The following is a 12,596-nucleotide window of genomic DNA, read 5'->3' on the forward strand; positions in this document are numbered from 1 at the left end:
AAAAAAAAAGTTAACAAACTCCCTATCGGTAATATACACAAAAATTACATAATGCATTTTAGATAGAGTGGTGCCTCAACTTGTTTAGTTATTCACTGTGCTGAAGTCTTAAAGCGAAGAAACAGCGACGTTGGGGCTATTTTCACAGGCAGTAGTAGCTAAAATACACTCAGTCATTAAGTCAACAAGACTGGACAGTTGCCAAGGGATGGCATAACAAAGTATCCATAAAGCAAACGCGAATGTACAGCGAAAACGCTCACCAATGTGAAGAGTGGCAGAAGCTAAACAAGCAGTCATGTTCAGTGTACTGTCGAGTGGTGCATCGCATGATGAAGCGACGCTGGCAAAAAATGCTTCCCGCGGCAAATATGCTCACATAAACAGACATCTACCATGACACCTTGCGTACATGTCAGTGGCTAAAACATAATCAAGTAAATATCTTTTTGATACGCAGATCATGATTGACAAAGTGGAATTGGTGTTGTGCTAATGGTTTGCTACAGTACCTCACCCAATTTAATCATCCAAATTTCTGAGAAATGTTTAAACTGCCATATACTTGGAAGTGTAAACTATGTGCTAGAGCATTTGTATTTCTATTCAGAGAAATCAATCAAGAGTCTTCAATTAGTATAACGCATGATTTTGGAATGTGGCAAAGGAAGCAGTTGAAAACCCATGCAAACATATGGAGAACATGCCAAATTCGTACAAACATTTCACCGAAGATTTAAATCCGTAATCCTTGATCAGATGTTATGTTTGGTTTTTTGTTATTAAAATATGTTTGACTACATTATCTCCCGAAAAAAAAAAATGGAATCAGTGTACTTCTCATATTGTTTAAACGATACATACGACTGTGCCGAAAATTTAAACTGGCAATTTAATCAAATGATTTGGCATTACAAAAAGATGTAAACGGCATGTGTTGGAGTTTTCACACATGAATAAATACAATAAAAACAATTCCAAAAAGTAATTCACAGCTCTTCCCACTTGTGCCAATGAGGCCTTCAGACTTGAAGGTTTTGACAAGCTGTCAGATTAATCCAGACAAAAGAAAATCTCAACTGGGAACCCGAGCAGACACATCCACCCAAACGTCCCCCGTGTGTGTGATTGTGTGTGTGTGTGTGTGTGTGTGTGTGTGTGTGGGGGGGGGGGGGGGGGGGGCAGATAAACAGGTGAAGATGAAGTAGCAAGTGCTTCACGGTACATCTGTGGATAAAATTAGTCCTCAAGAGAGTGAATGCCTGCAGTTGCTGAGTGACCCTAAGCCTGACCCCCTGACAAAATAAAATAAAATAAGTCTTTAGATTAGATCTCTGCAGGCCATGTGGATAGTTGGGACACATCAAATGACACAGAACTAAAAAAAACAAAAACTATAACTATAATATAGCTCCTCAATTCACTTCAATAGAGTTCTTTGGCACCAAGCTGCCACCATCAAACAGTTGCTTCAAAGCATCTTCACAAGCCAAACGAGTGGTTGTGTCATACTAAGAAAACTACACACCAAAAAAAAAAGAAAATAAAACAGCAATTCTCCAGCTGTTGATTTTTCGTCAAGTTCATCGGATCTGCAGCTATTGCAAAATATTGTTAATATAAGCTGCTTCCAACTTTTAAGTGCTTCTAAACAGTGATTCCTAACTTTTGTTGAGTTAAGTTTGAAAAATGTCACAACACACCAGCAAAAAAAGGTCAAAAAGTAGTGTAAATTTCAATTAAATGCTTTCTGCCATTAAATACAAGGTTATTTATTTGCTCTGCCAGTCAGACAGACAGACATATACATTATTTATTATAAATTAATGCTTTTCTGGTTAATTTTGTGAAAATCGGTCCCCTTCCGTAGCATGCGTCTAGTGTTCTTACAGCACACAGGTTGGGATTGATTGCATTAAAACAAGGAAATGTCAAAATGTGGAAAAGCACTTTTGTCAGGATTAGTACACATACTGTAGTTTTAGACATGTTTTTTTTCAAATGCAGATCATTTGTCATTTACTCTATGCTGTAGTTGTTAACACTTGTTCTGTTTCGGTTTATTTTCTGGCAGCCAAACGGGAATAAATTATAATCTAGATGGTAGATCCTGTTATTTTAGCTTCCTCATTATGAAAAATGCATGTAGTGTGAACTAAATGGGCCACGTGAATGGCCATTTGTACCCTAAAATCGACTAGTGACTGCTTTATGGTGTACGCCACCTCTCTGGCCAAAAGTCAGCTGAGGTAGGCTCCAGATCACCCGCACTCGAAAATAGGACATTTTCTTAATTGTATTTTTAATGTCACAAGTTAGTGCTTGAAAGGAACATGAACGCCCTCTATTGGCCTCTAGCTGCTAGGTGCAGCAACATGGACCTTAGGGTCCAGAAGTAAACTGTAGTCAAGCTGGCTTTTTGAAAAAGAAATGTGTTACACCAGTTAACAGCAAATTGCAGGCCATACAGACAAACAACCAATCACACTCAGAACTGTGAGGCAGTGTGCAAACCACTAGTCCAGCATCCTGTATCTTTTCAAACAAACACAAATCTTGTCTGACACCCAGGCAGGCAGGGAACATGCTCTTCTTCTGCCCCCTAGTGTCAAATGACAATTAGGCCATCGGCATATACCGTATGCACAGTATCAAGAACTCACTCGCAAAGCACAGTCACATTGCAAGTAAAACAGTTTCATAATGAGACCATAAAAACAGCTTACTGAATGTGCAGACACGGTGATGGTAATACACAGCTTTAGGATGCTGGCATGAGCGACCAAATGGGGATCATTATCATGTCCATTAGTGCAAGTAGCTATGAAGATCCATACTTCACTCTCCATATACAGTACATAGCTCAAACAGGAGACACACCGCTTCTTCCCGTCTGGCCCCACGCAGAGCAAACTGTCTAGTTTTGCTTTGCCGTAATGAAGAATGGGACATCTTACAACAGTGCAGCAGACATTGCAATGTTGGTAACGATGGTTGTAGCTGCATCGCTTGTTGATGATCTACTCAGTTTACACTTTGAAAAACAGAGGTACTGTAGCTTGAGTTTTGGATACCGTGGGGAAACAAAGTGGAAAAAAGGAAAGCTACAGCCTCACTGAACGATACAAAAAGTGAAATACGCGAATAAAAAAACTGAAAAACTCAAGAAGCATGGAGAACACACTCACCAGATTGCCTGCTAATATCAAATAGTGTACTATGGGGTGAATTTACAGTCACACCAAAAATACTACTCTGTGCGTCTGCATAAAAAAGCAGACTGGGAGGTGACAAAGATTTGACACTTGTTGGTCGTTACAAGTGTTTAATCCAAAGTTTTTGAAAGATCAATGTGAATAATCTTTTAAAAATTGTGGTCCTTAATGTTCTGGCCAGGGAGTGTATAGTTTATGCTGATAAATAAATGATTCAAGTAAGTAAATGAGAGTAGGAATAGAGTAAATGATTTATATAGCCACTAGCATACAGTATCTCCGACTTCTTAAAAACATGAAACCAGTGAGATACAAGCCTCAAGGACCACTCAAGACCCCTTCTGCAGACAAACACTTTTGTCACTGATCTCAGTCAACAACAACAACAGAAGTAGCACTCGTGCCTGACAGGATTTGCAATATGCATATGACTGTAAGACAAACCAGGTAACTATAATACACCACCTTAGCCTGCTACACTGACTCCATTGAACCATTGACGGTGTTAGCTTTCTGGGTGTAAAAATAGACATATGTACTTTCCCCATTTTGAGGGAAACTATCATGGTTTAAATACCTAATTTTCTAAAACAGTCCATTTCTGATGATCCAAGAAGGATTTCTATTCTAGTCAGTGGAAACATTTTACAAACAGTCCATTCAGAGTGAAATGTGTGCTATTTTGCGAAGCACTAATCTAATTGCCTAAATTAACAAGCCAAAACCAGAGCTGAAGTTTGAGCATTCACTGATGGCCGTAATGTATGCAAGACTGTTGAATATCACTGACATTGGACATTTCATAAGTCGCATTTTGGTGAATTTTGCACACAGTAACTCAATCTCAATTGAAACAGTTCAAATGGAATTTAGATGTATTTTTTTCTTTTTTGTATTATTTGTTGCCTTGCAATCTCTTGTAACTGTGAGAGCATTTGTTTTAATAAACAACCATCCATTCATTTTCTAGAGCCGCTTAACCTCACAAGGGTTGCGGGCTTGCTGGCGCCTACTGCGGATGCGCTATTTACTGCACCACGACCCGCCATCGTGCATACAACCCTGTTGCCATAATTGTTTCAGCATGGCAGAAGAAGAAAGCAGTGAATCACATGAAATGCTGGACCTGACATCAAACAGTTCTCCAAAAGAATGGCCAGAGCAAAACCATTATGCATAAAATCCGAATAAGACAATTATCTGTTTTATTTGTTTATTTACATAAGTAAGTTTGTCCTCGTGGTCAGCAGTAAGATTAGCTAAACAGATAAGTAGAAACTCATATTCACACAGATTTGCAACTCGGTTACTGTGATTAGAGTTATTTATTTATGAAATCATGTAATAAAACTTGTATTAACGATTTGTAAGCTTAACTAACCAAACCTGTGGTAGTTGATTACCTATTATTTATGAACATGTAGCAGAAAATCAGAAAAGTTCAGGTTTAAACTACAAGAATTTTGAAGCCAAAATGTCCTCCAGTTCTGGGATGACCCCCATACTATTGATCACGCTACAAGTTTGGGTCATATTTTTTACAAATTACTGACCCTTACTCTCATAATGCAATGCTAATGATTGAACAAAGTTGCTATTTTGGGGGTCCCCTGAAAAGTGATGACTTGTGAACAATTGTGCCCGAAGCTAGTGATATATAATTGTCAGGGCACATTAGCATGTGGCACGTTCAGTCTGTGTGGCAGAACACTGTGATGAAATTTCAACACATCTATAGCGGAATGATTTCAGATTGAAAAAACAAAACAAAACAAACATTGTCATACCCTCAAAGTAGCATAAAGAAAATGGAGGAAAAAGTTAAAAACATGGTGTTCCAGGCAAATGTCATACAGTGATGCGGTAAATGCAACACCTGAAGTAATCTTGGTGTCATTGTCGCCCAAGAATGACCCTAATCTCCATTTCCCTTAGAACCAGGATGCACAGCAAAATGCACAAGCAGAAAATGTAGCAAGCTACTTCCATTTGCTCCCACATTTGGCCCCTGCCCAGCACAGTTAAAGTTTGCTCTATGGGAAAGCCAATATTCCACTCAAAACAGACACAAAATCTTCGCGATAACTTTCAATGGACAAGCATACAAGTTCACAAAACATCTAATAGATTAGAACACAACAAGCCATTGTTCTTTTACGGGCCACATAACTTCTTCAGACCGGTAGTTGGGCAAATACTGTATGCAAACAGACCAATGAAGGTATGAAACCAGACTCAAAAACACTCAGACCAATAAACCAAAAAAAAAAAAACTTTGCATCTTAAACCAAACTGTCAACCCAAGCCCCGTCCGGGCATAGACCTTGCTGGTCTTAAATACCTTTTCCTTACCTGTACTTCATGCCTGTCTGATAGGACACACATTCTTCCAGGGTCAGGCCGTTCATCTTCAAGAAGTCTTCCATGTTCTTTACTTGAGCGGCAATTCTCTGTTCCCGCAGCCGCTGCAGCTCACCCTGGTCGGTGTGCCTGCTCGGGGGCTGGTTGAGCCCCTGGTCCGAGTGGTAGCGGTTGATCCCGCTCCGGATGCTCTCGCTGTACGTCATGGACAGCATCTTCCCGCTGCTGCTGCTGTTGCTCTTGCGAACGCCGCTGCTCGGCGCTGAGGGTTTGGGGATCTGCAGGTTTTCAGCAGGACAGTGACCGCCGGACTTGAGAGTGCCGGGAAACCCCTGGGGGCTACCGGCGTAGCCTCCCGTAAACATGCCAAACACCCCCTCCCTCTTTGGTCTCCTTGACAAATTATGAGGACGCTGAGCAGATGGAGCTAAGGGTCCACTTCCTTTAAAGAGCACCTGCTCCAATTAGAAAGGAGCTCTACTTCTCCGGGCTGCACAATGGCCATGCATCCTGTAATCAACACGACCCGGAGCCCCCGCACCCGCCTCTCCCTCCCCTGACAGGTGCACCACGGGCAGGGTGACACTGATAAGGCAGCATTCAAGTCCTCAAGAAACAGGACACATGCCATTTAAGCTACCCAGACATGCAACAAGCCAAAATTGTGAACACAAGCCGACGCGGAGCGGACAACAAAAAGGAAACCCACAATTTGAGCTGAATAATTGTCACGTTTGCTCTATGTGTTTTCACAAAATTCAACACTTGATCAGTGTGTTTTGACACTTCTGATTTGTAATTTTGCTAAAATCCTGCATGAGAATGTAACACAAAAAATAAATAAATAAAATTTTAATAAAATCAACAGAGGGCAGCACCTTGATGATGACACCAATGTAAGGAAATTTAGCATGTATGCAATGCTACTGGAATTTTAATGAGCATGTTTTTTGCACAAAATAAATACTTTTTCAATCATTTATCCTTTAACTGAGGAAATTAAGGACATATTAAAACAGCATTGGCGTGACTCATTCAAGTTCGTAATATGAAAAAACAACTTCTGTATATAGCTATCAGAAAAAATGGGCGTGCAATGATTCATTCAATCAAATAATCAAGTCATTTTTGATCATAGGTGAATCATTTGGATATAATTCTCAAATTAAAACTGTCCACATTTTCAGAATATAAGCCTCTCAACAAAATAAATGTTATTCATTTTCTTATTTCCTCTATGAATGCCGACTTTTTTTTTTGTGATGAAGAATAAATATTCACTTTAACTTTGGAAAAGAAAGAACAATATTCCTGACTATTTTCTGGCATGTTTGGACCAAACGAGTAAGTGAATTAAGTTGAATCAAGTACATTTGCATTAATTCTTTAAGTGCCAAGCGAGATCTTTTCACTCATCTTTTACGGCCAACAGAATGTTGTGTGCTATGTTTCTGTAAATATGGGGGGTATCACATGAAAGATTGATTTCCATTCCTTACTTTAAATTACGAGTACGTAATGTGTGTGTAGTATGTAAGGAACACTACTATCCAATGGTCACAGTTCATCACTACAGAGCTCAATTGATTAATTAATTTTGAAATAAGCACTAGTTAAGGGTGTCAGCTTCCATTTCATTAAAAAAAAAGTTATTTGACGAGAATTCTTGTCATTGGCACACAACGTTAAGTATTTTAAAAGACGAGAAATCCTCATCCATGGCACTGAAAGAGTTAATGAAATGTTTTGAAACAGATGTAGAAATTAAAATGTTTTTGGAACCAATTCATAGAGTAATCGACAAAATGAATTGATAGATTCATCCATCCATCCCAGCTGTCTACAGGCAGTAGGCGGGGGACACTCTGAACAGGTTCCCGGCCAATGGCAGCGTACACGAGACGAAAGACCATTCGCGCACCCAATCACACCTTAGTGCGTCCAATACATGCATGTTTATGGAGTGTGGGAGGAAGCCGGAGTGCCCGGAGAGAACCCACGCAGGCATGGGGAGAACATGCAAACGCCACGCAGCACCACTCTGAGCTGTGAGGTGGGTGGGCAAATCACTCTTCCACTGTGCTGCCCTACAGATTAATCAATTATAGAAATCATTGTTAATTGCAGACCTAAAAAAATATATATTTTAGCTAATTTACAATAAAAAGGTGCTCTGAAGCATTGACTGACTGTGTAGCCATGGATTAAGACAACTGACAAGTACAGCCGACGTGGACTTTTTTTTAAAGAAACAACTACACGTGTAAAGATTTCACTTCTATCAAATCATCATATTAAAAGTGTCCGTGTTCAAAATTGTAATTCCGTGATAAGGAATTATAGCACGGCTACAACGTAGCGTCACATGTGATGGAATCATTCAAGTTTTCTCCAGGTGAACGAACTTAAGAAGTGGAGTTGAAAACTAGGCAGCATGCACGCCCCCCGCTGAAAAGTTCATCCTTCGCGCATGCTAACAAGCGTTGGCCACTGGCGGAAAGATCTTTCCACAAACTCACCCGGTTTCTTTGGGGTCGGCTCATGAGCGAGGTGGAACGTTGCGAGTCGGCGTTTATAAAGCCACACTGCACTGCAGACCGAGCGAGTGGGTCCACCCAAACTGGGAGTGTCTTACTTGGAAGCGTCTAAACCAATTAGTGAGTAAGGGAGCGCATCCCTTTCCTCCCCTCAGCACTCGGACCGCCATCTAGCACCGCAAGCAACACCTCGCCTCATCCCCTCCCGGGGAGATCTCGTGGAAGAAATCCATTTACGGCGTTTAGAGGCTCCGTCTTGTTTCTGCTAGCCTCAGCAAATAATATCAGCACTGAATTATTCACCAAAGCTTTTTGCGCTAAAAGCCTCTGATTGTTGTTGAACAGGAAAGACTACTTAGAGCAGCGCAATAATCAGCTACGCGGGCTCGAGCGCATGTTGAAAACAGACAAACACAGACGCTGAGCGACCGACCGCCCGCTGCGCTTGTCTGAGGACATGTAGCTAAAGTCTGAATGAACCACAAACGTGACTATGAATACGGCCGTGAGTATGTTCAGTTCGAGGTCCGAGCCACGTTGATTAGCTTAATGATGAATGTCTAAGCCCCGATTTCTTAACCGATTAGTGGCGCCTTGATTACCCGTTAGCGCATTTGGGCTTTGTGCAGTCTTAGCAACACAGACATACAATATCAGTTAAAAGTTTAGAAACACTCTTTTCATCACCATTTTTATATTGTAGGTAATTACATTGACATCATGAAGACAAATTGATGGAATTACTTGGGAAACAAAACTTTCACCCAAAAGGATGTTTTGTAATATACAATTGTTGAAGTTACGTGCTAACCAGTGTTCCACCAAGCCGCCTGGAAGATGCCTTAGGAAATGAAATGACTTTCGGTTCACATCAAGACTTGAAAGAATGAATTTCTTGTATTTTAATTTTCTTTTTTTCACGTTCAACGTTTTCAAACTTTTGATTGGAAAATGTTGTGTTAACAGTGAATCTAGTCGTTTGAATCATTTTGGGTTTTTTTTCCTTCAAAACCTTGTCAAAGACAAATCACCAAGCCACCAATAAGGCATATTACGAGAGAGAAAAAATAAAACTGGATGAAAGACATACCACAGCACAGCATTAGGTCCTGTAATGTATTTTTTTTCTCCTCCTGAGCATTGATTTTTTTTCCCCCCTCATAAAGACTGATTGGTGCATCTTCCATATCCCGAATAACTATGAGGTGAAATTTAATGTAAGGCATAGGACATTAATTATGATGCCGTAAGCAAAAAACAAACAAGTGCGTTATCAGATTAAGCAAACATTAAGCCGCCAGGCTTGTCGGCGCGACTGAGAGAACGAGGTTGATCGATCTGCCTCATGTATAGCAAGGTGGAGTCAGACCATTTTTTCACTTAAAAAATGCAATCAAAAAGGATAGAAAAGTGCAAGGCGCCAGATTAGAAATCACTATGAGATCATTCCAAAACACACTGACATGCTCTGCACTCTTGAATCACTCAGATCAACAGGATGATGACTGATTGGATGAAAACATGTACAGTCATCCATCGCTATTGCAGTTCCCTTCTAGTGGCCTCACAGCATCATTCGCAAGAACGCGGGGTTTTGCTTTGATTATTTTTCCACGCGCTTTTCCAGCGGAGAAAGACAACGTCACAACATGCGGGACATTGTCCAAGTTTTGAATCATTACATTATCATTAAAGCGCAGTACAACTGGCTACACAACTGCTCACCCACACTAAATATATATTGTTAGCCAATTCAATATAACCTACAGCCACTCATGAATGAAACCATTTCAGAACTCCCACACGTATTGAGGGATAGACACAGTTGGCCCAGCACTTTAAAATTGCTTTATTGCGAAAAGGTAAGGACAAAACACACATACACGCACACAACTTGTCGTTTGCCCCAATTGACTCACTCAGCGTTAGTGACACTAATTAAAAGCCAGACAAAGTACTTAAAACGTGATGACTAAATTGCCAAATAATCGCTTTTATTTCCATCCACTAGATGGTGCCAAAGGATTACTTTATTTCTCTGGCCTGAGCACAAAATCTGACATATGTGGCTTTCTGCTAAGAATAGAGGATAACATTCAACAAAATTCTGTATATGCAAATTCCTGAATACTAAAATGTGATTTACACACTGTGAAGTACAATGATTCACAAGGTTAAGACCGTGTGTTGCTGATTTAAGTTAACATGTTTATTGGGTTAACTTGTTTTTACATTTGAAAGAATACTCAAAAAAGTAGGACCCGCCCATATGTGTTTTCTTTAAACTGATGCCAATCCGGCAGGAAAACAATTCTGCTTACCAATTAATGGGCCTATTCATTTTAAAAATGATAGTAAATAATTCCATGATTTAAATGAATGGGGTCAACATATTGTTGAAAATAAAAAAAATAAAACAAAAAAGTCCACAAAATGCATGGCATGGTGCAATTAATCATGTTATAAGGACATTAATTCTTGTCATATGAGTTTGTGCTGCTATTAGTTGAATAGCTGTAAAACTGAATACATTTATGCATAACCTATGCTGTACTATTAATTTTTTTATATTTATATATAAACTGTGACTTTAGGTTGTGTGTCAAATAACATCAAGGTCAATTCTATGCAAAACTGCGCACATAATCATTAAATGTAAAATTTAATACTTGCTTTGTCTTGAAGGACAAGTCCGCAGAATGAGTTCATCAAAAAAATGAGTGATACATATTGAAGGATATAAGGTTATGGTTATGGATTTATGTGAAGTAAATAATGACACAAGTGTTATTTGTGTGCAGCTGCTGTAAATGGTTAAAGTACATAAACGTAAAACTTTAAAATAGTTGGCAAGATGAGAGATGCTCACAGGTGCCCTGTCAATCAATAAAACAGGTGAGCCCGTGCGTAGCATGGTTCATTCAGCGTGATGCAACGTGTTATGTTATCTTAAATTTAATGTTGTGTAGACGACTCTGAACAGCCATAACTCGGCCAGCCGATTAATCATTCAATGAATTGACGCCTGCTATTAAATCCACGATCAACTGATCACTCATAACCATGTCACAAATTTTCGCGGATGAACTTCCGACAAACTCTATGGCCAGCCCAATTAGATCCATGCATTGAGAGTCCAAAAGTTCTCAAGGGAGTGGACTGGGGACTTTGCGTTTGGAAAGTGAATGTGTATGGAATAGTAGGGGTGAAGGATAGAAACAGAGGAAAAAGAAATACCTGTAGAACTGCAGCTGTCGTTTTGGACTTCCATAGCGAGCACTGAAGGCATCAGGAGACAAGAGCAGAAGTCAGGATGCTGGTTAATGTAAGCACGGGGGGGAAAGAGGTTAGTAATGGTGTCGACGTGGGTCTGTGAGTGAATAGGGCAGAGATAGCGCATGCATAGTTGCTCCAAGCCAAAGCGCTGAACTTTTTTTTTTTAACAGTACTTACAAAAATCAAAATTGTGTTGCTCTTAATAGTAGCAGTCGAGACTTTGCCTTTCTACACACTCCAGTCTAAAAACATTGGCGCCACTTGCTGTTCAAATATGGCAGTGCGATTTCATCTTGACAACTGAGTTCACATACAGTGCTTTGTAAACACAAACACACACACACAGTGTTAGTGCAAAGTACATATATGTGGCACGAGCCTAGAGTCAAAGACAAGCATGTTTATGCAATGTGTATTTAGTGTAGGTTTTATTTTTAAATTCAAAAAGCACTTCTGACAGTTGAACCCCATTCCTTAATGTAATGCATTTACGCTCAGCATAAGCAACAGCAACTGCACCAAATATGTCAAATTTGAATTATTACATCATCATGATGAGAACGAAGCACCCTAAGCCACCACACTGCATTGCAAACTTGATCACTGTATGTTGAGCAGGGTCCATACAGTGTAGGCTAACTAATAAATGTCTTATGTGAGCTTTTATTTTTCCCCTTACGAGCAGTTGCAAAAGGCCTTGAGGATTTTATTCTTAAATAATAACCGACAGTACTAGTTATAAGTTTCACCAATGACTTCTTCTCTTGGACAATGGAAAGGCCCAACAATCAAAAATGTTAAACCTGTTTAGTATTTACAGTTGACAAAGTCTTTTGTATGTGATTAACATAGAATTTGCCTTACAATGAGACTGGTTCATGGAACAGAAATTTAGCCAAATTAGGATGGTACCTGAAGCTGGCATTGGTACTGAACAAAAACAGAGGAATAAATGGTTGAATTAAGTGTTTGTAATATGCTTCATCTGAACTACAATAATCATGAGAACTATTCACAACAATAGTGGAGTTACCGCAAAAGATAACAGTTAGATTTGCATTTTCAGTTCCCTCTTCTGTTCTGTTTCTTCTTCATTTTATCATACATCAATCTTTGCCAGGCATCTAGTGTGGCAAAGGAAACTGGTTGAGGTGTTTCCACGTGCAATGTGACAAGTCAAAAACATTGTGCCCCCACCCCACCCACA

At 39.7% G+C, this 12,596-nt stretch overlaps 1 protein-coding gene across 4 annotated transcripts in view; it reads right to left on the reverse strand.

Annotated features, from left to right (window-relative positions):
* Positions 1-12,596, reverse strand: part of kcnab2a (potassium voltage-gated channel subfamily A regulatory beta subunit 2a) — a 65,641-nt gene that overhangs the window by 34,049 nt on the left and 18,996 nt on the right. For 2 of the 4 annotated variants that reach the window (XM_088422774.1, XM_088422775.1), the window contains exon 3: positions 11,351-11,392. The exons of 1 other annotated variant lie outside the window; for it this stretch is intronic. In XM_088422774.1, coding sequence (XP_088278900.1) covers positions 11,351-11,392 — 42 coding nt within the window. Of the gene's footprint in view, positions 1-5,567; positions 5,942-11,350; positions 11,393-12,596 lie in introns of those variants that run through there. One more of the 4 variants, XM_088422772.1, reaches the window with a different exon arrangement.

The sequence above is a fragment of the Hippichthys cyanospilos genome, chromosome 9 (assembly GCF_059441005.1).
Source record: "Hippichthys cyanospilos isolate Australia breed blue-spotted pipefish chromosome 9, RoL_Hcya_1.0, whole genome shotgun sequence".
Taxonomy (NCBI): Eukaryota; Metazoa; Chordata; class Actinopteri; order Syngnathiformes; family Syngnathidae; genus Hippichthys; species Hippichthys cyanospilos.